This window comes from Manis pentadactyla, chromosome 2 (assembly GCF_030020395.1).
Source record: "Manis pentadactyla isolate mManPen7 chromosome 2, mManPen7.hap1, whole genome shotgun sequence".
In the NCBI taxonomy this organism is placed as follows: domain Eukaryota; kingdom Metazoa; phylum Chordata; class Mammalia; order Pholidota; family Manidae; genus Manis; species Manis pentadactyla.
Window position 1 is genome coordinate 150,431,051 of NC_080020.1, and position 27,402 is coordinate 150,458,452.

The 27,402-nt window shown below is 40.8% G+C and overlaps 1 protein-coding gene and 1 long non-coding RNA gene across 51 annotated transcripts in view; one reads left to right on the plus strand and one right to left on the minus strand.

The window, feature by feature from the left end:
• The window catches only part of MAP4K4 (mitogen-activated protein kinase kinase kinase kinase 4), a 197,964-nt gene extending 197,637 nt beyond the window's left edge, over positions 1 to 327 (minus strand). For 5 of the 50 annotated variants that reach the window (XM_057496923.1, XM_036907338.2, XM_036907367.2 and 2 more), the window contains exon 1: positions 1 to 311. In XM_057496923.1, the coding sequence (XP_057352906.1) occupies positions 1 to 57 (57 nt within the window). In that variant the 5' untranslated portion in view covers positions 58 to 311. The other 45 variants (XM_057496911.1, XM_057496910.1, XM_036907355.2 and 42 more) reach the window with 22 other exon arrangements.
• Positions 311 to 26,011, plus strand: LOC118923493 (uncharacterized). Its single transcript, XR_005029212.2, has 3 exons — positions 311 to 417; positions 1,025 to 1,136; positions 25,421 to 26,011. It is a non-coding gene; the product is annotated as an uncharacterized LOC118923493 (long non-coding RNA).
• The last annotated feature ends 1,391 nt before the right edge of the window (positions 26,012 to 27,402 follow it).

A 27,402-nucleotide genomic window follows, 5' to 3' on the forward strand; every position in this document is an offset into this window, starting at 1 on the left:
CCGCAAGGAGGAGAGGTCGATGTCCACCAGACTTTTTGCAGGGGAGTCGTTCGCCATTTTCCCTTTTTGCCACCAAAAGCGGCGGTAACAACAAAGCGAGCTGCTGCTCTACTGGGTGCAGTCTCCGGCCAGGCAGCCGACGGCGCCTCCTCGCACGGGGGCCGGGCGGCCCGGACTACGCCTGGCGAGGCCGGGGACGGCGGCGGGCGGCTGTCGGCCGGTCCCGGCCGCGCGCGGAGGGCGGACGGAGCGTGCGCGGGGCGGCGGCGGCGGCGGCGCTCACACCATGGCGGGGGGCGGCCGTCAGGCCCCCCGGGCGTAGCCCGCCGCCTCAGGCCCCGGCGCCCGCGCCCCACGCCGCGCGCCTCGAGGACGGGCCCGGAGCGTGGGGCCGCGGCGCCGCCGAGAGTTGAGCGAGTGAGCGCGAGGCAGCCAGACAAAGATAACCCGGGAGGCGGAGGCGGAGGCAGCGGCGAGGGAGGGGCGGCGGCGGCGAGGGAGGAGGAGAAACGGGACACCAAAAATATATTCTGAGGAGGGAGAAAACAGCTCTCCCTCTCCTTCTCCGTCAGGAAAAACGAGCGGAAACGCACTCACACCCGAAGACCCGCCGGGGAGGGCGCGGGGCGAGCCGCCCGCGCGGTGTGAATATTCATCAGGGGTGGGGCACGAACAATGGCCGGGCAGCGGGTAGCCGCCCCGCCCCGCGCCCTCGGAGATGGCCCGGGGTCCCCCGGCCAGGTGCTGGGTTGAGCAAACGTCCCCGCCTCGCACCAACAATAAAGGAAGGAAAATTGCGCTGGGCCCAGAGGCGCACGGACCTTCCTCGCAAGGAGAGGCCGCGTCCCGCCGTGCCTGGGCTCCAATGGGACGCCGAGGGCTGCATGCACGCAGAGCAGGGTTCCCCCTTTTTTCTCACCCCACTGATCCCCAGCCCCTTCCCCCACCTCCAGATTCTGAATCCTTAAGCCCCTCATTTCCGGTTTCCCTACATGGTTTTCTTTTCCTTTCTCCTCTTATCCAGGCGAAATTTGAGCATCACTCTGGCTGCCTGGACCCAAGACTTTCAGCGGAAACAGAATCCAAAACAGCTCCTCAAATTGCCTTGTGCTCGAGTTCCTTACTTCATTCAGTAGGTGAGCACTGTGTTGGGCACTGAGTACTAATCCCAAGTTTTGTGCCTGAAATCATTAAGGACTAGTCAACCTGTTTAGGTTTCTTCCAGCAACTTTGGAAGCTTGTCAGTAGTTAGGCAATTGAATACTGTTAAACGAGAATAGTGTCTGTGCACAGCAATACTTTGTATTATTACTTCACTGTACAAAACCTTTCAATGGCTCCCTATTACCTCACAGCAGGTTCTTAAAACGAAGTGCGAATCACCGGGAGGGTTTGTAAAAGCACTGATTGCTGACCCAGCCCCCAGAGTTTCTGATTCAGCAGGTCTGGGATGGCCTGAGAATTTGAATTTCTGACAAGTCCTTATCCAAAGCCTTTCATAATTAGGCATCACAGTGCCCATTATCATTATCTACCATTTCTTGCTTTATGTAAGAGTATCCACTTTAATCCCTGCTGTAACCCTGGAGTATTTTATCCTCCCTTTAAGAAGAGGAAAACAAAGCCCTGAAAGATACGGAATGTGCCCAAATTTCTTAAAAGCATAGCCTGGAAGTGGAAATAGGCTCACGAGGCCAGCCTTTTCCCAAAATCCAAGTGTCTTGCCAGAGGGTTTCAGCCCCAGGCAAGTTCTCAATGGATTCAATGTAACCGAAGAAATGACAGTGGAACACTCTTGGGGTCAAAAGGTTATTACCCAACTTTATTCCCACGGTGGCTGGTCAATCACTAAAGTCCCGTTCACTCAGAGCGAGTCCGCAAGCAGCAAGCCAGTCTCTGCCTCTGGGCCTTTACCCACACATCCGTCCCAGTCTTTGTCCTCGGTGCTGCCACCACTCCAGCCTCTGTTCTGCCCTCCTGCAGCCTTGCAGCTGTGCCACCGTGTCATCCAGAGCACTGGGCGGAGCTCTTTTTATATAGAGTATTGCCCACACTTATGTAGTGAGCTAGCCAACCAGGGCCAGGTGAGAATCCTGGCCACAGGAACCTTCATTTTATCCACACGAAGTCTCTGATGTAGCCAAGTTAGTCTTCTACCCAGGGTGTGTTTAGCAATCTCTTGGTCTCCCAACACTTTGATTTCTGCTATGAGAATCTCTTGTAAGACAAATATATTCATGAACTCCTGAATTCATTGATGAGAGAAGAGTCATAGTAACTAAAGTGTTCCTATGAACTTAGTAGAGCTTTTAAATTTGTTATTCAATCTATCAACAGCAATGGCATTATCTCTGAGTGTAAATTAAATAATTTACAGAAAACTACATGATACAATAATTTAAGAGAGCTAAACTGGTACTCAGGTGAGCTTTCAGACCACATAACTAGTAATAATATTTTAGTAATGTTTACTAATAACAGTAGATAACACATATTGGGTCCAGACAATGTGCTAAATCCTTTACATATGTTATCTCATTCTTCACATGAGCCGCAAACAGTAGGTACTCTTGTTTTTCCCACTTTGCACATTGGAAACGAACATTTAAGGAGTTAAGTGATTGCTTGATGTGCATAGCTGAACATGATGCAGAAACACCAGGGCCGGCAGGCCAGCCTCCCTCCACAGGCGCACAGCCTCAACTCTGAATTCGTAATATTGAAGCCCACCGCAGACCACCCCCTCCTTCTCTGCAATAGCCACATTTTCTCTCCGTCAACTTAAGAGATCATCTCGTCCTCCTACAAGCTTTCTCTAAATCTCTTGCCCAAGCTGCTATTTTCCATATCACCATGTGACAGTTATTTCCCACTTTCAATTCAGTACCTTTTCTTGAAGTGCCTGCCCAAGGCGAGTCACTGGTATAGCCACTGGATATAAGAACATTAAGATAGCCTACCATCAAAGAGCGTCCCTTCTGATAATGGGTATAAGACATTTTCATAGACAGCTATAGTTAAAAGCAGAACACCATAAATTCTAGCTAGATGGAAAGAGCACTAAAAGGTCTAGTGGAAAGCATCCTGGATTGGGGACAAAATTGCACTGGCTTTGAACCTAGTTGATCTCAGAGCACAGGCCGCATAATAAGACCTGAGAAAGGAGATCCAAGAGGTCTTGGCCCAGTAGACTCTCCTAGAACTTGGTCTCTGATGGGATGCCAGGTAGTGTAGACAAGGGAGTAAAAGGTTTGCTTGTGGTCCAGGTCCTTGTTCACACCTGGGAAGATGTGTCAGAAAAAGGAAAGGATGGGAGCTGCTGAGAGGTGGTATCAAAGGAAGGTTTAGTTTTGGACTCTGTGCAGAGTTAGCTAACTTTTCACGCAGAAGCCATATACATCTGCCCAGCTTGTAACTTCTCAAGCTCCTTAAGTTGGGCCATTTTCTCAGTCATCAGTCTTGTATTATCTTAGGCTGCCATAACAAAATACCATACACTGGGTGGCATAAATAACAGAAATTTATTTTCTCACAGCTAGAAGCCAGAAGTCCAAGACCAAGGTTCCAGCTAGTGGTTTTGGTGAGAGCTCTCTGGCTCTCCCTGGCTCACAGACAGACACCTTCCTTCTGTATGCACAGAGAAAGAACAAGCTCGTAGGCGCCTCTTCTTATAAGGACACTTACAAGAAGGTCCACCTATTTGACCACTGCACCACATTTGTGACCTTATGAATTTAACCTAAGTTGTTTCCTTAGAGGCCCCATCTCCATATACAGCCACATTGAGGCTTAGAGTGTGGCTTAGAGTTTTGACATTTGGGGGACACAAACACTCAGTCCCTTAAAAAGCCATGTGTAATACGTGATGCCAGAAAGTAGACTTAAGTCAGGGTCTTTGTCCTCAGAAATCTATTTGAGAACACAAATCCACCGAGAAAGATAATCAAGATAATAATTTGAAAAGTAAGTACAATTCCACGTTTTGGGCTGAAGGAAAAAATAACTTGCTTGGAGAAAGAATGAAAAGAATGAAGAATGACAGAATGAAGAAACTGGCCACACTGGGCCAGAGGACTCTGTTCAGAGAGGCCTGAGAGAGAAAGCTAGACAGGTTAGACAGAACTGAAAGCAAAACTGAGGCATGAGCTACCTAGGGGCTAAAAACAACCCAGATTATCCATCTAGTCAAGGGAGAAACAGCCTAGCCTTGGATTTCAAAGGCTCCAATGACAGGCGAGATGCTCTTAAGCTCAGCAGGTCATTGATATGAATGTGCACCTTCCCAGGACACAGTGGTCCAGACTGGCAATCATCTCACACCCAGTCACAGAAATTCCAGGGGGAGCTTAATTATGCAAGAGGTTGACAGTGACAACCCCCTGTACCTCACTTTACTTATTTCCTATGTATTTCTTTGTTGCAGAAATACTGGTGGAAATTGATTTTCAACCTCAGAATAGGCTAGGGCAAGGAGGGCATTAGAGCTGTGAAACCAAAACGTGTGAATGTAACTTCAGGGCTCAGTCATTGAGGACTTAAGTCAATGACAATAAATGATAGAAGTAGTGATGAGCAAGGGGAATGAAGTCAAACAAAGGAAACAATGGGGGATGTGTTCAGGAAAAGCTCAGAAAAGGAGAAGCACAGTGTAGGGGTCAGAGATCTGAGTTCTTTTTCTCTGAGGGACAAGGTGTTGAGCACATGCTTACCTTCTCTGCCCCTCAGTTTTCTAACATGAGATTAAGGGATTGGATGGAAATGATGGAAAGGCTCTCTTGGGGCCTTAGAGATTCTGATTCATAGAACCCTGGCTCAGCCCTAAAACTGCTCATTCCGCTTAGCCGAGTGGACGAGGGTTGACATGGCAATGGAAGCTAAGGGAACATGTGGAGTGCTGTCAATGCGACAGCAAAGCTCAGCCCTTTAAAGGCCATCTTGGAGCACTGGTAGAGAGAGTCAACTGGTGTATTGTTGAATTAAAAGGGAGCAACTGTTCTAGGCACAACAAGATAGAAGGCGTGCGATGCCAACGCCACGTCAGAGGGCAGCAAAAGACAAGGTGGACCCGGGGCAGGACACGCATCCCACCCCAGCCACCAGAGCTGTGACTGTTGCTCTTCTGTGTGGCAAAGTTTGTCTTAGGTCAGATCCCCAGGAGGAGATCCTGCGACACAGCTTTGGGACAGATAGCTTATTTGAGAGATGACCCAGAAAGTGTGAGGGAAGGAGAAGGGAAAACGAGACATGGAAAGAGAGGAGCCAGTGAGTTGTGTGTTGATGAGCTGCTTATCTCTGTGGGCAGCTGAGCTAGATGAACCTAGCTGACTAGAAAATGAGAAAATGTACTTACCTCACTTTATGTGTGCCTGTGTCCAGGAAAAAGGTTCTTATACATATTTTTTTTAAAACAGAATAGTATTTTAAATGCAGAGGAACTTGCTATTTGTAGAATTATTTGAAATCTTTTATAAAAGGAATTACAGTCCCTTACCTCATCCTTTCTGTTAATTTATATTTTATATATCAGGATTACTTAAATCAAGTTCAGCTGTGAGAAGTCCTTTACCTGCAGAATTCTCAAGGGTCCTCAAAAATGAGGTCAGAGGTAGCCCTAGCTTTAGAAATCCAGATGGGACCCATAGGAAGGGGTTGGGAAAAGCTGGATGGGGACATTACATCGTTGTCAGGTGTGTCTGGTTTTGATAGGCGATTGGGTGAAGGAAGTCAGGCTCTGCCATGCAAGGCCCAGGTAGACCTGCTAGTTGAAGAGGTAACTGAAGTTTATTTGTCCTTGATAACATATTTGTGTCCTGAGCTTGTGCAGCTAAATCTCAGGAAGTGACCAGACCAGTGGGCCTCTCTTTGGCTCAGCCATTTAATATGTCACAACTGAAATAGAATCATGAGTCTGAGGATAATGCATCAGATCCTGGCCAGTATGCATCTGAGCCCCCATGGAAGAGGAGTTCAATTATAATCAAGTTTATCCCTTTAAAAAGGAATGAGCCACAAACCTCCATTAGTGATACTGCAAGCTCTCCTGTCCTATTGATTTGCCATTCTCAGTTAATTAGAGTGATTCCAATCTCAAAACCTTCTCAAATATGCTCTATAATAAAAGAGTAAGTGCTGACTAATGATAAACTATGAACTATAAATGCCATATTTAGGATTTAAAAATTGGAGGCCTTTCCTGTTCTTTTAAATAAACATAATTATCTTCATCTTCTTGTCCATGTCTATATTCTATATTTGGTGGTCAACTAATTTAGAAAATAGGAGTCAGGACCAGGTCAGGAGGCTAATCATAACTGACATGGATCTCCTGGATTTGTTCTAATTCTTGGCCACAAACAGCTCCTCAAGGTTAGTTAGGAGTTGAGGAGTGGGGAGGTGCTGGGGAAGGGGAAGAGTTGGGCAAAAAAGTATATCCAGGTCAGAATACAGACTTTATCACTCCTGGAAATGCAGCTCAGAAGGAAGCACCACTTATTCTCACAGGATTGCATTAGAACTTACCACTATTAACTGCCTTGTTTGTAAAAAATGTATTCAGATATAAAATAGTACTTGTGGAGAAGTGCTACACAGAAATGATCTTCAGAATCACAGCGTAGCTCTTTAGTTACATAGAGAGGAGAAAATGCAGGAAAGCTGGGATGCCAGGAGATAGCAAGAGGAATTGAAGAGGGGATGATCTGGGAATGGACTCAACATAAGCCAACCTATATATGTCACCACCCATTTTGAAATTTCTAGGAACTGGGAACAAGGCAATCACTCAGATAAGAAGTCAGTGGCCTAGAAAAAATTGAAAAGCTATTTTTCATAACCATTAATTCCTTATACACATCAAACTTTAAGAAAGCCCCTTTCAGCATGGCCATTCTATTCACAGAGTGAAGAACTAGAGTAGGTGTTCTGTTTTAGAAACTGTTCCTCAAGGCCCTAGGGTTCCCTGGAGATGGTTTAGGGGCTTCCTGGAGTTATATAAGGAATTAATAAGACCACTGAGCTCACTGCCTGGCCCTCCCTCTTTCCACCACACAAATTCTGCTTGTATATGTTTTATAAACTGGGAATTGGGGTAATTGTTTATTAAAACAAGACGTCCACCATTAAGAAATGTTTGCAAATCATAAGCTACAGAGAACCCAGATTTCTATAATCACATGACAGAGCATCTGTTAGATAAATTTAGGCTGAGTTCAAAACTAAGCAGCACTTTAGGCCTTTTTTCATCATTGCCACAACCTGAGAAGAGAGGCAGAAATGATGCAGGAGTGGGAATCAGGAAATCTGGGTTCATGATTCGGTTCTAGCAGAATCTACACTGTCACAGTGGTTATTAGGTCACCCAGCCTGGTGTCATGAGACCAAGTATTCCAATAACTGCTGGCTCTTTCATTACCAAATGCTTCACTGTCATGCTGCATCTCATGCACAGCTCTGAGGATGAGCTGTGGCCCCATCCCTATTTAAGTGTCATTGGGGTCTATTTGATGGCCTGTTTCATACTAACTAACCTGCCTTCTGTTTCTCACACAGCACATTTTAGATAAAATTGTCACAACAATCAGAAACATTTTTAATTCCTCGGAATCAGACCAAAAGAGTGACTGAAATAATGAAAACAATAGAATTCTAAAACAGACTTGTGCGACAATAATCTGGGCAACACTGAGCGTGTTGCAAAATTTTAAGGATGGTTACAAAAAGTTTGTAATAATATAGAAATGTATGTTGTAATGTTAATTGAAAATACCACTATACAAAATTGCTATGGGATTATAATCATAGCTACATAAAATTTCAAAACAATTCACCAGAAAAATTCAAATACATCAAATTTTAGTCATTTTTGGCTGACAAAACTCGGAGCGATATTTTTTTCCTTCCTTCAGAACATGTGGTTCTATAGATTTCCTGGTGAACATGTCTTATTTTATGATATAAAATATATAAACTTAAATTTCAAAATAAAATGAAATAAAGTAATTGTATTCATTTCCTAGGGCTGCCCTAAGTAGCACGAACTGGTGGTAAACAGAAATCTCATAGTTCTGGAGGCCAGAAATCTGAAGTCAGGATGTCAGCAGAACCGTGCTCCCTCTGAAGCTTGTAGGGGATTCAGTCCTCCTCACCCCTGCCTGGCTTCTGGTAGTTGCTGTGTACTGGCTGATCCTGGCTGACTGCTGCAGACTCTGATCACATGGCATTCTCCTATGTGTCTGTCTGTCTCTGCACAAGACTGTCTTCTTTAGGGACACCAGTCATTGTTGGGTTAAGGTCCCATCCTTCCCAGTGTGATTACATCTTAACTAATTATACCCACAGCAACCCTACTTCCAAGTAAGGACACATTCTGAGGTGCTGAGGGTTAGAAATTCAACACATCGTTTTTAGGGGAGAACGTAAGTCAACCTATAACACTAATTTAACAATTACTTACATTTCTTAAAGAAGTTGAAGACCATTATTCTTTCTTACCCTAATGTAGTAGTTTCCACAACTTAGCACATGGATAGTTGAGGAAAGTAAGTGGTAGTTTGGATAGTTTTGCTATGGCTCCCTCACCTTCTGTCTTGCCACCTCTCTTGTTACCTAACATGTAATTATTAGGCACATACTGAGTCTGTAGCACTGTGGTTAAACCTATCAAAATTAAAAATCACACAAAACTCTCTTCCTACCATTAACTACAAGTTGCTTTCATTTACACCGTAATTTTCAAATAGGCTGACTTTGTAATGAATGACTTCAGTTTGAAAATCACTATGAAGAATTATCTTTAAGATAGAGTGTAAAAAAATTTCTTAGACCTTTTTACAAATATATAACCGATGAGAGGGAAAAAGAAGGAAGAAAACTAAAGTAGAAATGGGTACCAGTAGAAATTATTTCTACTTGTTGTAAGGCCAGAGGGAATATTTTTTCAGCAGTGAGTTATCTCTAATTTGGTTGGCATATTTGTGAATTAGCTACATGTTAAAATAGTGTCTTACTGGCTTTGAAGTACTTTTTGTGACCTTTTCCCACTGCATTGCTGGAAATAGTTTCACTTTTTGTAATTGAAATTTAAGCAGGTTTATTTAATATTCTGAAAGAATGCGATATTTTGCTAAGTTTGATAGAATTGCTTGATATAAAAATACATGTAAGGGAATATAGTGTGGTGTGGATAAAACAAGCATGACTTTCTGTATATTTTCTGTACATGACTGTATTGCTGCTGCATGCTTTTGGAAGCAAAAATATTTGTTTCACTTGTTAATGTGTGTGCATTTATTTTAATGAGTATTTATGAAGCCCTCATTGACATCTTCAAATCAGCATGTGGATTCCATCATGCAGTTATTCCCTTTTATTTCCATTTTCTTGTTAGGAATGCTTTGTTTGTGTCTCAAAAGCTAAGGAAATTAAATTCACAGCTATGTCAGTACAATGAAACTTTGCCACACACAAGTCAGGAAATTAGAATTTGTTGTTCTCCTAGCAGCTGGTGTTTGGCTCTTCTGAACATTTTATGTTAGAGAAGTTAAAGAGCGGCAGTTTTTCCTGACAGGAATTGTGTTAGGGTACAAAATAATACCACTTTTACCCACTCAGGACAGAGGACTGTGGGCCAGGCACACCCCACCAGCTCTGGATCTGGGTCCTCAACCTCTCTCACTCCAACTCCTCTTCTCTGCACATTAAAACTGACAAACCACCTGTGCTGATGTGACATGGGTGGTTTGCAGCACACTGTGTTAGCTCCCAGCACAGCTACTATTGCTAGTTGCCCCCGTTACTGGGTGTCACCATGTGCCAGGCATTCTACCAGGTGCTCTGCTTGCACTATTCCATTTCACCCTCACACAGCCCCGGGCAGCAAGCACTTCTGTTATCCCAGTTTCACAGATGAGAAAGCCAAGACTTAGAGACATTAAATAATTCAGCCTTGATTGCCCCTTTAGTAGCAAATCCAGGATTAAAAATCAGAGTCATGTGGACAACTTATGTTTTGACCAGTAAGTTTTAGGTAACTTAGGCATTTTAACCAAGTCTTGGAAGGTCTGATTTCCCTAACACAAAAGAGAGACTTAAAAAAAATTACATTCTTCTGATTATAAATAAAACACATATTCACTGAAGAAAATACAGAGAAGTATAAAATAAGAATAAAATTTACCTATAATCCTTAAGAACAATCATTAACACTTAATATATTTCCTTTGTCTTTTTTCAAAGCATGTGTGTGTGTGTGTGTTTGTATTTTTTAATGTCATCAGAACTGTACCATTAGGTGACCTTCTTTTCACTCCATATATTACAAACATTTCCACATCATTAAATACCCTGTTACAACCTACTGTTAATGGCCATATTGACTATAATGTAATTCCTGTGGTGTTGGGTAGTTAGGAAGTTTCTAATTAATCGTGGTTTTAAATACCACCTCTGCTAGTAATGATTTCCTTAAGAGAAGTTCCTAGACATAGAACTGCAAAACCATGAACATCTGTAAGGTTCTTGGTATATTTTGTCGAACTCTCTCCAAAAAGGCTCTGTCAAATTATGAGTGGGGGTAGTTAAGAGGTGTGTATTTCAAGTTTTCGTATAGTCTCTTGAGGGAGATACCATGGAGAATGTAGATCATCCTTTGTTTTTCAAGACATACCTTATGGGTAGTCACCCCACGTCTTCCAGTGGGTTCCAGGAAGGACGTTTGATCCACCAGAGAAAGGCTGGGACAGAGGATGTTTCAGCAGGCCTCTGCACTGCCTGCCCAGCTCACGGCTGTGAATTTAGTGGTCCCTGAGAAGTACGGGACCACTTAACTAAGTGAGGCAGTGGGAAAATAGCAGGACATTTACTAGTATGGAGGGTTTTTCTGCCCACTGCTTCCTCTGATCTTTATCACAGCCTTGAATGATGCAGCTTTATGACCATTGGCACTTTGCAGAGGATGATGGTTAGATTTAGGCAATGTAAGCGCCTTACTTAAAATGATGCCACCCTCTGCAGAGCAGCCCAAGCAATGTCTGCTTATTCTACTCTCCCGCATCAGGCTGCCTCTCCCCAAGAAAAAAAAAAGCCTCTATGTCAAAGATTCTGCCACTCAACAAGTGGAAATACTTGGCCTTATATTAAGGACCCCTTGAACTTGCTCTACAAGTTATTATCATTACTTTTCAACATTTGCCGAATTCCAGCCACATAATAGGTGCTGTCCCAGACAGATGGTCCTGAGCCTTTGAGCTTGAGATCTTGAGAAACCAGCAAACCTGGCAAACGTGAGAAATGAAGGGAATGCACTTAGTTAAAATGGGGCCTGAAAAAGGGCACTTTGGGCAATTACATGTCTGGTTACACATTCTTGACAACTATTTAGAGCTCTGACCGACTGTGCAAAGACAATGCCCAGTTTGTTGGCCTGAACAAAGGCAAAACAGGCTGAACCCCAGGACTGATTCTACGCACCATGCTGGAATGTTGAAAGAAGAAAGCCAGGGATCACTGTGTGTGATATGTACTTAAACTCACTAAAGAGGAAGAAAAACAAGAGCTTAGAGAGTAGTCCCAGGTTTGCCTGTTCATTTCAGATGTGTTTAATATGTCATACATACACACAAAATTTGAACTTCACCAAATACCTGCTTCTCCTACACAGTGTTAAAGTGGGGCAGGAAGGAAGTGTGAGACAGTTTGTAAAGGAAGTGAGTTGTAGCTGTAGCTCTACACGGACTTGACTGCTATTTGGGTTTTGGTGACTGTGTGTCTGAAGCATCCATGGCCCAAACCCAGGAGAGAATAGCACATTGACCCCTGAAACTGACTCTGATGGGGGAGTGAGTAATAAAGTGTGGCTAACACAGAGGCTTTAATATTTTATGTTTTAATTTGCATGTAATAAAACATGCTTCATTATATGCACATTTGAATATAATAAAACATTGAAAATATCTTTTCAGCATATTTCTACATAGGTGGCTCCAGAAAAAGCATGCGAAGGTAATAAATCTGTTTATAGCAAATCTGTTATCCTGACTTTTCTAATTCTAAACTGTGGAGGAATTCTGCAACTTTCTTTCATTTTATATCATGTTGACTAGGTTAGCAAGTCATGGCTCGTGTTCCATAACTCAATCTGGCTGGTGGGTTGTATATAAATGTAAAAATCCATCATAGTGTACACTTTAGAGTAGGACATATGAACTAATTAACACTGCTATGTTTCATAGGAAACAAAATAGTAAAGTAGACAGAACCTCAAATTGGGGAGGATAGGCTAGAGTTCTGTAGCAAGCTCACCAAAGTAATCAAATGAAAATGAAAGGAGTTATTAAAAACCCCTAAGTGGCAAGAAAGGTACAGAATCTGCACAAGATATTAAGATATTACCAGCCAATGTAAGGGGAGATCCAATAATTGGGGGGATTATCAGAAATAATTAACCTGTTTAGAATGCATTCCCCAGTGAGCTGACACTGCTTGATAGGTTACCATGTCAGGGTGGATTTATCCTCCCAGCTGCAGGTGCACAGAGGGGATTATCCCCTTCAGGAAAATTCCTGCAATGATAGATCACAAGAGCAGGGAGCAGGGCTTTGGACCCTTGTGTTGTCTTTGTGCCACTTCTGGAGAATGTTCAGAAAATATTGAAGTAAAAGTTAAATCCCTCCCTTGAACACCCTCCCGCTGTGCCCTCCACACTCCCAAATGTGTCCATTTGTGACTACCCCACAGGCCACTACCAACAGATATCCACTGACTTTTTGCTCAAAACAGTAATAGTAAGCATTTTCATATTGTACTATAAAGGACTAAGGGGAGGAAATAAATGACAGTTCAAAAAGCAGACTTGATCAGAGTAGTTAGGATGTCTAATTTGTAGAAGGCAGGGCTATCTTTATGAGTAGACAACATGACAGTGGTCTGAAAATTGTCCATTGAAGACCTCTCCCTCTGAAATATCTGAAGTTCCACCATTACCTATTCACCCTGCCTTACTAAGGCTGCTATAACCAAATACCATAGACTGGATAGCTTATAACCACAGAAATTTATTTCATACAGTTCTGGGGACTGGAAGTCAGATCAGGGTGCCAGCATGGTCAGGTTCTACTGAGGGCTTCCAGGTTGTAGACTGCTGATTTCTCATTGTATCTGCAAGTCAGAAAGAGCAGAGAGAACAGAAACAAGCTCTCTAGTATCTTTAGTAAAGACGCTAATCCTATTCATGAGAGTTCCACCCTCATGACCTAATTGCCTCCCAAAGGTATCACACTGAGCATTAGGAATTCAACCTATAAATTTGGGGAGGGCAAAAACATTCAATCCATAGCAACCTCTTGGGGTGAGTATTGCTTCCTTCCTTCATCATTTTCCAAAAACACATATTGCTGAGAGGAAATACATGTTAAGTTCTTACCATTTTAATGCAAATTAGTGTCTTCGTTGATTTTCTATATAGGAGAAAGCAGACTACTTGATAAATGTGAGCATGCAACTTAAGTGAAAGTTGGGTTGAGGGAAGAGAGCAAGTGAAAAGGTCAAGAGAAAAAGGAGAATGCACCAGAAATTAAGAAGGTTGTTACTGATCTGGCCAAGCATCAGTCTCCACTCAGTGTGGACCATGAGACTAATGGTAAAGTTTCTTGAGTTAAGCCTGTTGGGAGTGGCTGTGAGGAAGCAAGTTACCCACAAATGTACCCTCTTTTCCTTTCCCTACTTACTTTGTTTTTGAAACAAGGAATATGTTTTTAAAATGAGATGGTGAGTACAGAATCAAGTTGGCTAACTGAATAACTGGCATGTTTTATATGTCTCTCCATTAAAGAAATAACTGAAACAGAAAAACACCACCACCACAAAAAAATAAATTTAAAAAAGTCCATGATTCAGAAATTTTAGGATTCCTAGAAAACAAAAAGTAAATAGAACATCATTGGTGGCAAAACCAGAACAGGTAAGTGCTGTTTAAGATTCAGGGTCACAAAAGGAATTCTAAAGTTTCTCCACACACTGCATAAATTATTTCAAAGAATAGGCCTGGACTTGGAGCAATTGTCAGGGCAGTTGGTTAAATTACTATGTGTGGAGCAGTCCTTTGCCTTCCACTTTCATTGGGCATATCCAGTGGTGACAGCAGCATGTGTCCCCATATAACCCTTAGAACTGCTGTCATAAAAGAAATATTTGTTATGCTGAGGTTAAAGAAAGATAGAAGTAGACTCTTAAGTCCCAGCAGACCTTCACAGGGACATTGAAGGACAGAATAAAGAGATGGAGTGCAGACTCAGTGTTTGCTTCCAAAGTGCAAGGATCCTTCCCCTGGGAGCATTCTTCCCTAGGAGTGAAGTTTGGCACAGCAGACCCACAAAAGAGGTAATGAGGCTAGGGCTCCAGGGAACTAACAAACTACAGCAGGCAGGGAGACCTGGAAGACAAGCTTCCCACCATCCAAATCCCAAATCCTGAACCTTCTCCACAATCAGAAGGAGGCAGACTATTGTAATCAAAACATTCACTGACAGGTGAAGAGGGAATTCCCTCAAATATGAACACTGAAAACTAACATTAGCCTAGTACTTGTGGAAAAGCAACACAAATTCATCACATTGAAAAAAATAAAACCCAAGTAAATAACCTTAATAGAGACAAGGAAAAAAGTACTTTAAAGGAGAGATCCTCAGAGAAATGTTTTAAGTGTTCACATCCTTAAACCAAGATGGTGAGAGTACATTCATACATATTAATTATCCCAGTAAGTGTAACTGGGTTAAAATTTCTTTATTAACAAAGAAAAAAGCCTTTATACCATTTTACTAGTATTGTAGTAGTTCCTAGCAGAGGCTCTGGATTTGAATCCTGGCTCCTATACCTATTAGTGACTTATATTAAAAATAATTGGGCCCATAGAATGGATTCAGCTAAAAGTGTAAGAATAACCCAAGAAGTTCTTCCTCAATATAAAAGGATAAAGTCATGACAAATATCAATTATGAAATAGAAAATACAAGACATGGAAGACAGAATTGAACATTTTTCCTACAGGATTCCTAAGGGTAAAAGACTGATGAAGGGAAGAAATATCCAAATAAGTAACTGAAGAATATTTCCCAGAACTGATAAAAAGTAGGAACTTTCAGATTTAAGTCCTCTGTTTGTTGAGCAAGACAAAAAGAAAAAATAATCCAGGAATGTCACCTTAAAATTTTAAAGCCCCAAAGATAAAGAGAAATTCCTAAAACTTCCAGAAGATTAAAACAGGTTATCTTGAAAGGAATGATGTCCAAGTCAGTGTTAGAAACAACAGACACAAGGAGAGAAATTTAAAAAATAACTTCAAAATTCCAAGTGAAAATTACTTCAAACTTAAAATTTTATACTCTGACAAACTAACATTCAAGTGGGAGGTCAAAATAAAGAAATTTTTAGGCATTCAAAGATTAGGAAAGTTTATATCCCATCAGACCTCTTAGATAATATTCAAGAATGTATTTCAGCAAAATAAGACAAGTTTTTATGGAATTTAGAAGGTAAAAGATCATATATCAAATAATTCAAAAATTTCAGCAGCTTATGACAATAAACATTTATTTCCCTGTTCACATTACATGATGATCATGGTTTGACTATGGCTCCCCTTCAGGCTGTGTGTCTGTTTCATGTATATTCTCATTCTGGGACCTGGAATGAAGGACCACCCTTATCTGAGACAAACCTGTGTTCATGGCAGAGGGGAAAAAGAGAGGACACCTACATTCTGTTGGCTAAACCAAAGTACATTTCTAAACCCAATAGCAGAGGGGCATGGAAGTATAACCATCTCTCAGATGGAAAAGAGAGTGAATGTTTGGTAGTAATAATTAAATTTATCCACAGATGATAAGAATCATTCATACACATCATTTATTCCAATAAATGTGATGGGTTGAATTTTCTCTACTATAGGACAAAGATTAATGGATTTTTAAAAATCTAGGTGGTATTGTGAGTACTACAGTGATTAGCACAGTAGTCCAGGCTCTGGATTTCCAACCTGCAAACATACTTAGTATGTAAAGTGGGAAAGAATAGTATGTACTACCTACTTCATAGTGTTGTCATATAAAGTGAGATAATGCATAGACAGGTACTTGTACCCTAATACATGTACAGTACATGTAAAGTGCCTAACAAATAGTGTTCAAAGAATGATAGCTCTTAGTACTATAAGAGACACCTGAAACAAAATGATGGGTTTAAAGTTTGAAAATACAGGAGGAATGATAGAGCAAGTAAATACTAATGAAATAAACAGGAAGCAGTGAATTAAATATGATGGATTAAAGATGCTCCCATTTTCACGCAAAACCCACTAAATATACAGTAAGAAGAATATTTTTTTAATATAGGAATAAATCCCATAAGGACAAAGAGATGAAACAACATCTTGGGAAAAGGAAGACAGACATCTAATTGGTAAATGATTAAAACAAAAACAAAAAAATCTAATGCCTGTTTGGCAGTGGGGGAAACCAGAAGTAGGCAGCTTTGTGTCACAAACTACCAGAAAGGCCCAGGAGTAGGAGACACCACTCTCGAGTATGAAAGGTGTGGTGTAAGTGTGGCTAAAATGGGATTGTTGATTGAAGTCCATCTATGATGTAATTAGAGCCCAGCTATCCTTCCCACTGGAGCTGAAGACTAGAGAGTGAACTAGAATGATACCAGACTCAGGGCTTACGTGAGGAATGAGGGGACATAGCACAATGGGGTTAAAGGAAATGCTACATAGTATGAAGACGCCTCATCTCCTTCCTCCACTTGGCTCCAGTAATGCTGGTGGTCTGCACTGCTGCTCCCAGGCATTGGAGATAGGCTCTCTTAGGAATTGACTAGCCTAAAGGAAAAGACCTTAGCTGTTGGTGGTGGGGGGTTCTCCAACTCCCTACTACCCAGCTAGGAAACAAGCCACACCCACTCAGAGAGCTTCCAATAAGCTTTCAAGTGACTCACTTCTGACTCTGAAAGATCATGGAGGGATCACCAGATATTTGAAGAAAACTTCCACATAAAAGCAGAAAACAAAACAAAAAATGAGCAAAAGAGAGAAAGCGAATTTGGGGAGACAGGCAATGCATAAGTACAAGAAACTTACAAAGCAAAACAAAACAATGTTTTCAGAGAAATAAAAGAAGATAATTGTATCTATGGGAAAAGAGGCCAGTAGACTGTGACCAGAGGAACATTCAGAAGTTGTCTTGGAAATTAAAAACAATATGGAAAATTCGATGAACGGATAAGAAGATAAATTTGAGAAAGTCTTCAAGAAAGTAGAAGAAATTATGTGGGCAAGAAAGAGGATAAAAATGAACTAAAAATCATAGAGGATCAGTGCATCAGTTTAGCAGGCTCATTATCATGAGAAAGGAGTTCCAGGGAGAAAACAGAGAAGAAAGTACAAAGTCATCAACTCAAGAGATCTCCCAAAAATAAAAAACGTGACTTTCATTAGATGGAAAGCTCCAACTAATGCTCAGCACAGTGAATGAAAAGAAGTCCATACCAAGGCAATTCCTTGTGAAATTTTGGAGCACTTAGGACAAAGGGAAGATCCTGAAAGTTTCCAGGAAACCAACAGGCCACAGACAAAGGACTGGGTATCAGACTGGCACCACACGTCTCAACAGTGAGACTGGATACCAGCAAAGCCTTCAAACCCTGAGGGAAAATAATTCCAAACTTTGTTCTTCACATACCCCAAACTATCAGTTGAATGTAAGAGTAAAATAATGACATTTTGGACAGGCCAGTCTTATGTACCCTGTCCTAAGAAGTTTTGGAGATGGTCTGCGAAAACAAGGGAGTAAACCAAAGAAAGAAAGACATGGGATTAAATAGAGAATAAAATCACCAGAGAATCATCAAATGAATGCCCAGGATAATAGTACAGAAACGTCCACAGAGGACAGCGGTGCAGGACGTCTGGAGATCAACCAGTGGCCCTAGAGGGCAGAGAGAGAGAGACTGTGTGGGGTGGGTGGGAGATTTAGACTTCTGATGAAAAACTGGGGTGAATTAGTGATTCAGATACTTGACCAAGCAAAGGAAGAGATTTATTAACTTCAGGGAAAATAGCTATTCCTGAAAGGATATATAATCATAATATACCAAGCAACTTGGTTATGAATTATGTTTTCATAGACACTAATGAATATTAAATATTGATCTAACCAAAAATCATAACTACTTTGGAAGGATGTGGGAATGGGAAACAGGAATGTGGTGGAGTCATGCTAGGGAGCTAAATAACAACATTCCACAATAGGAGAGAGATAAAATCTGAAACTGAAAAATCAAGAGATAGCAGAGGGAAGGTTATTACTTAGAAATCTGGAAGCAATTATCAGAAGAAACAGAGTGGTGAGTGGTTGTCTCAAGGGAGAAAAAAAGTGGGAGTGTTTGAGGCAAGGAGTTCATTTTGTTATGTCTTATAAAATTATTTTATTTTTAAAACCACATACCCATTTAAATTAAAATGTATGCAAATTAAGAAGTAATTTAAAGACAGTAAGTATGGCAATATTAATATCAGAAAAAAAAGGATTGAAGGCTAAAGAATTAGAATCAGAAAAAATACTTCATAATGGTAAAAGGTACTATCTGCCAAGAAAACATATTGTCATGAACCTTTGCCCTTGTGATAATATAGCTTTAATATATATGCAAAAAAATATTGGCAATCAGAAATCTTAGTGGGACATTTTACATACTTTTTTCAGAAATTGAAAGATTAAACAGGCAAAAATTCTGCATGTATGTGGAAGATTCAAATAATTGCTGAATAACATTTACACACACATATACATATATATTCACATAAACATTCTTTTCAGTTGACCTCAGAACATTCATAAAAGCTACTATGAATTAGGCCACATAGAAAATCTCAGTACAGTTCAAAAGTACAAATCATATGGACAGGGTATGTTCTCTGGTCACAAGGTAGTAAAGTTAGAAATAAGCAACAAAAAAAGGGTATCAAAAAAAAATCCGTTTTTTGTACATTTTTTAGATGTTTAACACCTAGGGTAAAAAAAAAGAAAATTTAAAATTGTGAGCTCTTTTGAAATAAAGGACAGTGGAGAGACTGTATAACAAAAATAGAAAGCTAAAAATAACTGTGAAATAACTCCTGATAAATTTATAAAGACAATAGGAAGAATGAATTGAAAAGGAAAAAAATCATATTTCATCAGTAAAACCAAAAGCTATTTCTTGGGGCAGGGGAGAGAGAGTGACAATAAAATAGACAAGCTTTTGACAAGCTCAACAAAAAAGGAAAGACATATAAATAAAATTAAGGAAAGGACTAAAGTACAAATTCATACCAAAAAACGTAAACATCTAGAGGAAATGGAAGATATTCTAGGAAAACATAAATGATCCAAAATGGCTTTTGAAACAAAAAGCACTTTATTTGGATTAAAAACTGTTTATTGTAACATTTATATAACATAAAATGTCATTTTAACCATTTTAAGTGTCATTAATTATATTCACACTGTTTTGCAACCCTCCCCACTATCTATTTCCAAATCTTTTCCATCACCCCATCAGAAACTGTGTAACTATTAAGCAATAACTCCCCATTCCCCAGTTCTCCCAGTCCGTGGTAACCTCTAATCTATTTTCTGTTTCTGAATTTGCCTATTCTAGATATTCATGAAAATAGAATCATACAGTATTTGCCTTTAGGTAACTGGCTTATTTTAGCATATTTTCAAGGGTTATCCATGTTGTAGCATGTATCACAATTTCACTCCCTTTTATGTGTGAATAGTATCCCATTGTATGGATAGACCACATTTCATTTATCCTTTCATCTGATGATGCACTCTTGAATTGCTTTCACATTTTGGCTCTTATGAATAATGCTGCAATGGACATGGAAGCAAAGTGACTTTTAAAGAGGTAGAAAAGCAGAATAGACCAATTACTTTAGAAGAGTTAAATTTAGTGAAAGATTTATCTTTAAAAAGCTATTGTCTCACTGTTTATAGTTCATAATGCATGAGCAAAACCAAAGGTTTCTGTGATGGCTGCCCTTGTACTGTTCACCATGTAAGAACTTATTCACTATGTAAGAATTTGTTCTCCATGTAAGAACGTGTTTGTTATGCCTCAGAAGATTGGAGACTGATGAAAATTAGGCTTGGGGTGAATTAATGATTGTGCATTGAGCATTGACTCCCCTATACAGAATTTTATTGTTGTTAACAACCATTTGATCAATAAATATGAGAGATGCCCTCACAAAAAAAAAAAAGCTATTGTCTCAAAAAGTAAATTCTCCCAGACTTTTAGGACATACAAAGGTTCTGGAGGCTAGAAAAAGATGGAAAGTTTCCCAAATAATCTACAAGACTAATATAAACCTGATTGGACAAAGCTCAAGTAATAAATAATAAACAAACTATAAAAGGAACATCATTTAAAAATAGAGATGCAAAAATCCCAAAACAGTACAGATAAAATAATAGCAAATGAAATTTATCAGTGTACTTAAAGGCTAATTCTAATGTGATAGGCCAAGTAGGGTTTATTCCAGAAATACAAAGCTATATTAACAAATCTGTTATTCGTAATTCAACATTAACAAACGAAAAATGAAAAAAAACTAATATATTCATTTCAAATGTAAAAGAATATTTTGGTTAAATTTCAGTATCTCTTTCTGAGCAAATCAGAAAGTGATAAACATTTCCTTCAGCAGCCATACTTAATGGTGAGGTAATAGAAGCATTCTCATTAAAAAGTCAGGGAGATGCAGGGAACCTAGCTGTTATCACTACTGTCCATCATCATGCTGAATATCCCAGTGAGTTAAGCCAAGAAAAGAAGCGAATGATAAAAATAGAAACAAAAGAGGGAAAACTATCTGGTTTTCTAGATGATACAAAAGTCTATATAGAAAATCCCAGAGAATCAACAGAAAAAACTATTAAATTAGAAAGAGGGTTCAGTAAGAGAGTCATACAGAAAGCAGTGGTTTCCTGTATACTAGCATCAAGCAATTTAAAAATTCATGGGGAGAAACCCTTTCACATTAGCAACAAAAAATGCCTTAGAATTGATTTATGATGAAATGAAGACAAGTATAAAACCTTTAAAAAGTAAAAAAAAAAAATAAACACCTAAGTAAATCAAACAGCAAATCTTAAGTGGAGAGACGTGATGTTTTTAAGATATCAGTGTTCTCATTATCTAAATTCAAAATAATTCCAAAATAACTTCAAACCAGCACTGTCCAATAGAACTTCCTGTGATGATGGAATTCTGTGCCTTCACTATCCAGTTTGGTAGTCACTAGCCATATGTGGCTCTTAAACATTTGAAACACAGCTCGTGTAACAGAGGAACTACTGGTTAATGTATTGGGCGGTGCATATTTACCTTACATGGATCTCAGCCTAAGCCCCCTGAGATCTCACTATGGGCCAACAGCAATGCACCCAGGCCAGGATTGTTAGGCCTGCAAAGAGGAGCTCAGTTTGTTTTCTAGGAAGGCCAGAACAAATTGCCATGGATTCAGTGGCTTAAAACACATGTATTTTCTTATAGTTCAGGAGGTCAGAAGCCCAAATCAGTCTTGTCAGGCTGAAATCAAGGTGCCTGCAGGACTGGCTGGAGGATCTACAGGGAAATCCACTTCTCACCTCTTCCACCTTCTGGAGGCTGCCTCCATTCTTTGGTCTGTGGCCCCTTCCCTCCATCATCAAAGCCAGCAGTTTAGCATCTTCAGTTTCTTTCTCTCTGACCTCTGCTCGTGTCCTCATATCACTGTCTCTGACTCTGACCTTCCAGTCTCCCTCTTATAAGGACACTTGTGATTATAACTGGGCCCACTGAGATAATCCAAAATAACCCCCTCATCTCAAATGCTTTGATTGAATCACATCAGCAAAGTCTCTTTTGCCATATAAGGTGACATAGTCACAGGTTCCTGGACATTTTGAGGGGCCATTATTGAGACCACCATTGAGGGTGAACAACGTTTTCCATCACATAGGATCTGGGCTAACAGCACCACCCCTGGAAGCTGATCTGGAGGTGGGCTTAGCTCCAGAAGCCTGTATGTTGGAGCAATTCTCACCTCCATGCTGGACATGGCAAGTGGGGTTCAGCTCACGGTAGAGGGAACAGTGTCCAAACTCCTTGGGGAGAAGGCGGTTAGGCCTGGAAGAGAGAATCAGGGCCACTGCCGAACACACTGAGGTTGAAGACAGAGCTCCAGGTGATAGCCTGGCTGCGGCCTGGGGAAACAGAGGGACCCATGTTGAGGGCCTAAGTGGGGGAAGGGGGAACAGTCAGTGAGTAGAAGCCTGCATGGTACCTGGACATTGGGAGTTATATATAAACAGCAATGCTTAAAGAAGATTAAGCTGGCAGTTGTGTGCAATTGGGGCTGGGAGGTGGGGTGGGAAACTGGTGAATAAATACAGGCAAGTAATGATTAGTTTCAGAGGGAGCAGTGGGAATAAGGAGAGAAGGAACTATGTGCAAGAAACATCCTGTCAACCAGAAAATGCACTAAAAATACCATTGCTGAGCGAATCAGAAATGGCAGCAGCATCTTAAATCATTTTGAAAAATATTGCTTCAGTTTTTATTGGTTTATACTCTCAAAGAATTTGTGTAATTGTAGTCTGTTAAATGGTTTTATTAATGCCTACTGTTGTCACCACACAATATATATTTAACAGATATGCCTAGAAACCTTACTATATTCATTAAGTGTTTTTTAAAAACACAGCTAATCATTCAGGTATTCGAAAGAGTATAATGTTACAGATATTTTAATTAGCATGTATAAAATGCATGCTTTAGGATTGCTCCTCCAGTGGTAGCCACAGATGTATTTTCAGCATAGGAAGTTTTGATATTTACTGCCTTCACCTTTTAAAAAAATGAGCCCTGTGTTAACATACCAGATGGCCCCTCTCTCTATGGCTTGCCTGCCATCTGGAATTTGTTTTGATAAATCCAAACATTAGGGATATGTTATCTTCCCAGCTAAATATAACATTTAGTTCATTCGCCTGGCAACCTATGCATTTCTTTCACATGCTAAAAAGATAGTACTGGAGTTATAGCATGCATTCTGGTCACTGGGTAAAAACCGCCAAAGAGAAATCAGTCTGCCTTCGGTGACCTGTAGAACAACTTGGAAGGAGGAAACAGGGTCAGGTCAGTCCCTGAATCAGCCACGCCAGGGACTTGGGGGTGTCCGTGTCCAGTAGAGTGGAGGGGATTTGATATGCTCCAGATCCTTCAGGACTTATGCTTATAGCTCTAGTCACCTGAAGATGTCCAGAAGCTCTCTTTTTTAGTTTCTTTAGAAAATTCTAATTTTTTAAGGATACACACATACATCAAAAAGTAAGATATAGCAGGAGTGGCACCCCCTGTGTCAGCCTGCCCACCCTCGACTACCACTTCAGCAGCTTCCCAGCTCCAGTTAGGTTAGCAGTTTATTTCTATTTTGCCTCCATATTTTTAAAATAACATACTTTGCTGCTTTTTCTTTACTTTTCTGCTTTGATAATATCCTTTGTCTCCCTTCAGTAAAAGAAAAAAATAAGCTCTCAACATTACATTTTCCCTCTCAACATGAATGAATATATTCTACTTTTATATCCAATAGAAATCAGTCTCCAGTATTTATATGGCTATGACTACAGAAATATTACTCAAAGCTGAGCCATGTCGTGTACTATAATTAACTGTATTTTCTTCTGTGTTTAATCTTTTTTTTCCCTAAGAGAGCAATAGTCTTAATTTTCCTGTTTAGATTTTTATGGGCCAATCACTGACTAATCTCCCCAAGTGTAAATTGCCTCTCAATATGTTCAAATATAGTAGGCAATTCATCAGTTTCATTTTTTTCCCTTGGGGCCACCCCTCCTATAACCCTCTGTCCTCCTGTTTCAACCTGAACTGGCAGCACTGCAGGCCTGCGGCCCCTGTCACCACAGGATACCGCCACCCGTCAGCGTGGACACCTTCCCCTGGCCCAGGATGAAGTTACCTCCTCCTGGATCCCACACTTGCCTCTGCTTGAATCACTCCCCCATTTGGGTAGGGCACTCCTTAAGCATTCCTTAAAAACAAGACAAACATGAGACGTGGGAAGTAAGGCTAAGTTTTAGAAATTTTATTCTACCCTCACCTACCACTGATGTTTGGTAGAATTTGGATTTTGAAATAATGTCCCCTAGAACTTTGAAGGTGTATAATCATTGTCTTCTAATTTTGAATGTCACTTATGAGAAGTCTGATCTACTCTGATTCCCAGTCTTTTCCTGAGGCTTTGGTTGTGGGTTTTTTAATCACTGGAAGCCTTTAAGATGCTCTGTTTGTCCTCACTGTTCTGAAATTTCATGTGGCCTTTAAAGTACTTAATGCCTCTAATTCTGGAGTCTTTTTGGCTTTCTGTTGCACAAATCAACCTGCTTCTGTCTGTCTTCCTCTGCTGGTTTAGATTTCAGCTTTCTCAAGGATGCTACATCTGTTAGCACCGCCTGTGTCATTTCTAGGCTCCAAAATTTGTTGCTGTCATTTCCTCTCTTGTTCTTTGCTCTTGTGGGTTTCTTTTTCTTTTTCTTTTTGTTAAGTCTCACGTCTGTTATTTTATTGAAGGTTTTGGAGGGAGTAGAGGCAGACCCATGACTCAATCTACCATACTTAACCAGATATCCCTCTAGAGGCCTTCCTAAGAGGATCAGAAATTCTGGTAATGAGAAAGGTCTGCAGACAAGGGTGTTGGATAGCAGGAAAGTAACCTTGGATGTGAGTGACTGTGGGGAGGGGGTTGTCAGTCTTCGGCATTTCCCGAGCATTCATGCTCTGCAGGGTACCAGTTGGGTTTGAGTGGGGGGATGGAGAGGGAAGACTGAAGTGGTGTATGGAAAGAGAACAGAATCTGGGTCAGATTTCTTCTCCTTGCTCATTACTTTATTAGTTAATTAGTAATTCATTGACTCTTAATTTATTACAAATGGAGAAAGAGAAAAAGAAATGTGACTTCCATCTCATTTTTTACCTCTTTCATCCTTAAGAGCGTGGGTTCATAGATGGGTGGGCAGGACATTCTTGTGTACGTATAGGGAAAATTGTCGCCACAATATCACTCAGGAAGAAGCTGGATAAATTGTGGGGCAACTAAAACTTCCATGAGTTGTGAACTCTAAAACATTATTTTCAAAACTTTTGCAAATAACTTCATCCAAGTTTTTCAAAACTCGTTGTAAGTATAATAAAGTACACATAAATGACTGATTTTTCTTCCGTGGCATGGGCAGGTCAGAACCTGAAGGCTTTTGTGAGTGTGATTACTCTAACAAGGAAGGGGCTTCAGCTCCAGGTCTTTTCGTGTCTATTGCAGGATGTCATCTGAATTCTCAGAAGATAAACAGAGGAAAGAAAACGAAGAGACCTGGAAATGGATTTTAAAGCAATACTAGTTGTAAACAGCCATGTTTATAGCAATTTCACCCATAGTCAGTCCAAACTGGAAACAACTTGAGTATCCATCAAAAGAATGACTCACCAGGACACTCACACTGGGCAGTACTACTCAGAAATGAAGAGAGATAAACTACTGACACTTGCCACAACACGAACTGATCTCAAATCTTTACGCAGCAGGAAAGAAGTCAGACACAGAGTGATGCACACTCCCCAATTCTTCTCGAATGAAGCACTCATGTTCCGATTTAGAAATCAGACTGCTGGCTGCCTGTGGGGGGGGTGTAGACTGAGAGGCACAAAGGAACTTCCTGGGGCACCAAAAATGTTTTGTATTTTGACTGCAGTGGTGACTACCAGTGTGTATGTTTATCGAAGTAATTTGACTTTGAATACTGGAGGTCTGTGCATTTCACACTATGTAAATTTTACCTCAATACTTTTTTTAACCAACAGGAAGAAAATTAAATTAGCAGGACTTTCTAAATGTCTCCAGAATGTTCATGTGTCTCCCCCAAGCCTCAGAAGTAACAAGATTTGCGTCCTTGCTCTCTCTGGGGCTGTGAGTTAACTGTGGGAGGTCTTTGCTGCTAGAGCGTGCATGACCCCACCTCTGCTGCTGGCTGGTTTCCACTCATCCCTTCAAGACCCCTCAGGGAAGACCAGCACAACTCCCTCCCTACCTGGTGTGGCCCTCCCCAGCTGCAGGCCAGCAGCCCCTCTCTTCATGCCCTTAATTATCCCTCTGTGGCCTTGCACGTGTGTTGGGTATCTTCTTATGTGAATCTGTTTGCTCTTCTAGATTTTAAGCTTCCTGCTGTCTGCAAGTATGTGTTTTGCTTTCTTGAATTTGTCCACAGCCGTTTCTGACTATTCAAAGTGAAGGCTCAGGAAGTGTTGGTTGGTTTAAAGAGAGGAAGATTGTATGAGATGAATGGAAATGCTTGCGGCCTAGAATTAAAAAAGCAAGGGTGAGACTCCTGAATATGTAACTGTGAGAATATGTAAGGGTGAGACTCCTGAATATTGGCTGGTTAACCTCACTGAGTTCTGTTTTTTCCATGTCCAAAAATCAGACATTCAAACCTACTTCACAAGGTAGTTGGTACAAAAGATACAGCACCTGTAGACATTGGCACAGTGCCTGGCTCTCAGTTGGTGTTTAATAGATGTTACTGTTTTTATTAATGGATGCTTTTTAAAGGGGAAGGTCCCCATATAGGGTCAATGACCCCTGAGACTCAGTACTAGCCTCACTAAAATGTTTCCCACTTGGCTTACCTGTCACCCCTCTTCCCAGGTTCCTCACATTTATGAAGGGACAGTAGGTGTGCCCTTGGAAACAGGAAGGGATGCAGGTGGCTGCCCTCTGTGACGTGTACCCCTGGCCATGGCCATGTGCAACATGGAGATAGTTACTACTGCTGTCTTGGGTCACTCTTTCCCCCTCCAGATGCCTAAGACACCAATTCACATCTCCAAACTTATCACTTGAATTTAATTCTTTCTTTCTTTCTTTTCTAGACCTTTAAATCATGGTATAAAAATAGGGCTTCTTTTAATCCTTTCTCCAACATGGCCCAAGTCCCAAGATACCTAATACGCATTAGTCAAATATAATGATGTTATCTTCCTCCTTGTCACCTATAGCTCTTACGAAGAAACCACTCCTTCACAGGTAGTGTGCCCAGCATTTAGGAAGCATCGATTCCCCAAGAGTGCCCTTTTAGTCAACTCAGCTAACGTTACCTGAGAGTAAATATTTCCTGTGGCATGTGAACACCCCACGAACATGGGGCCTCGTCTGCTGTGAGATCCCTTGTTCACAGGACCACCTGCTACCTGGCACACTTGCCCTCTATACCAAATGTAGGAGGTGGCATCTTGTACTAAATGAAC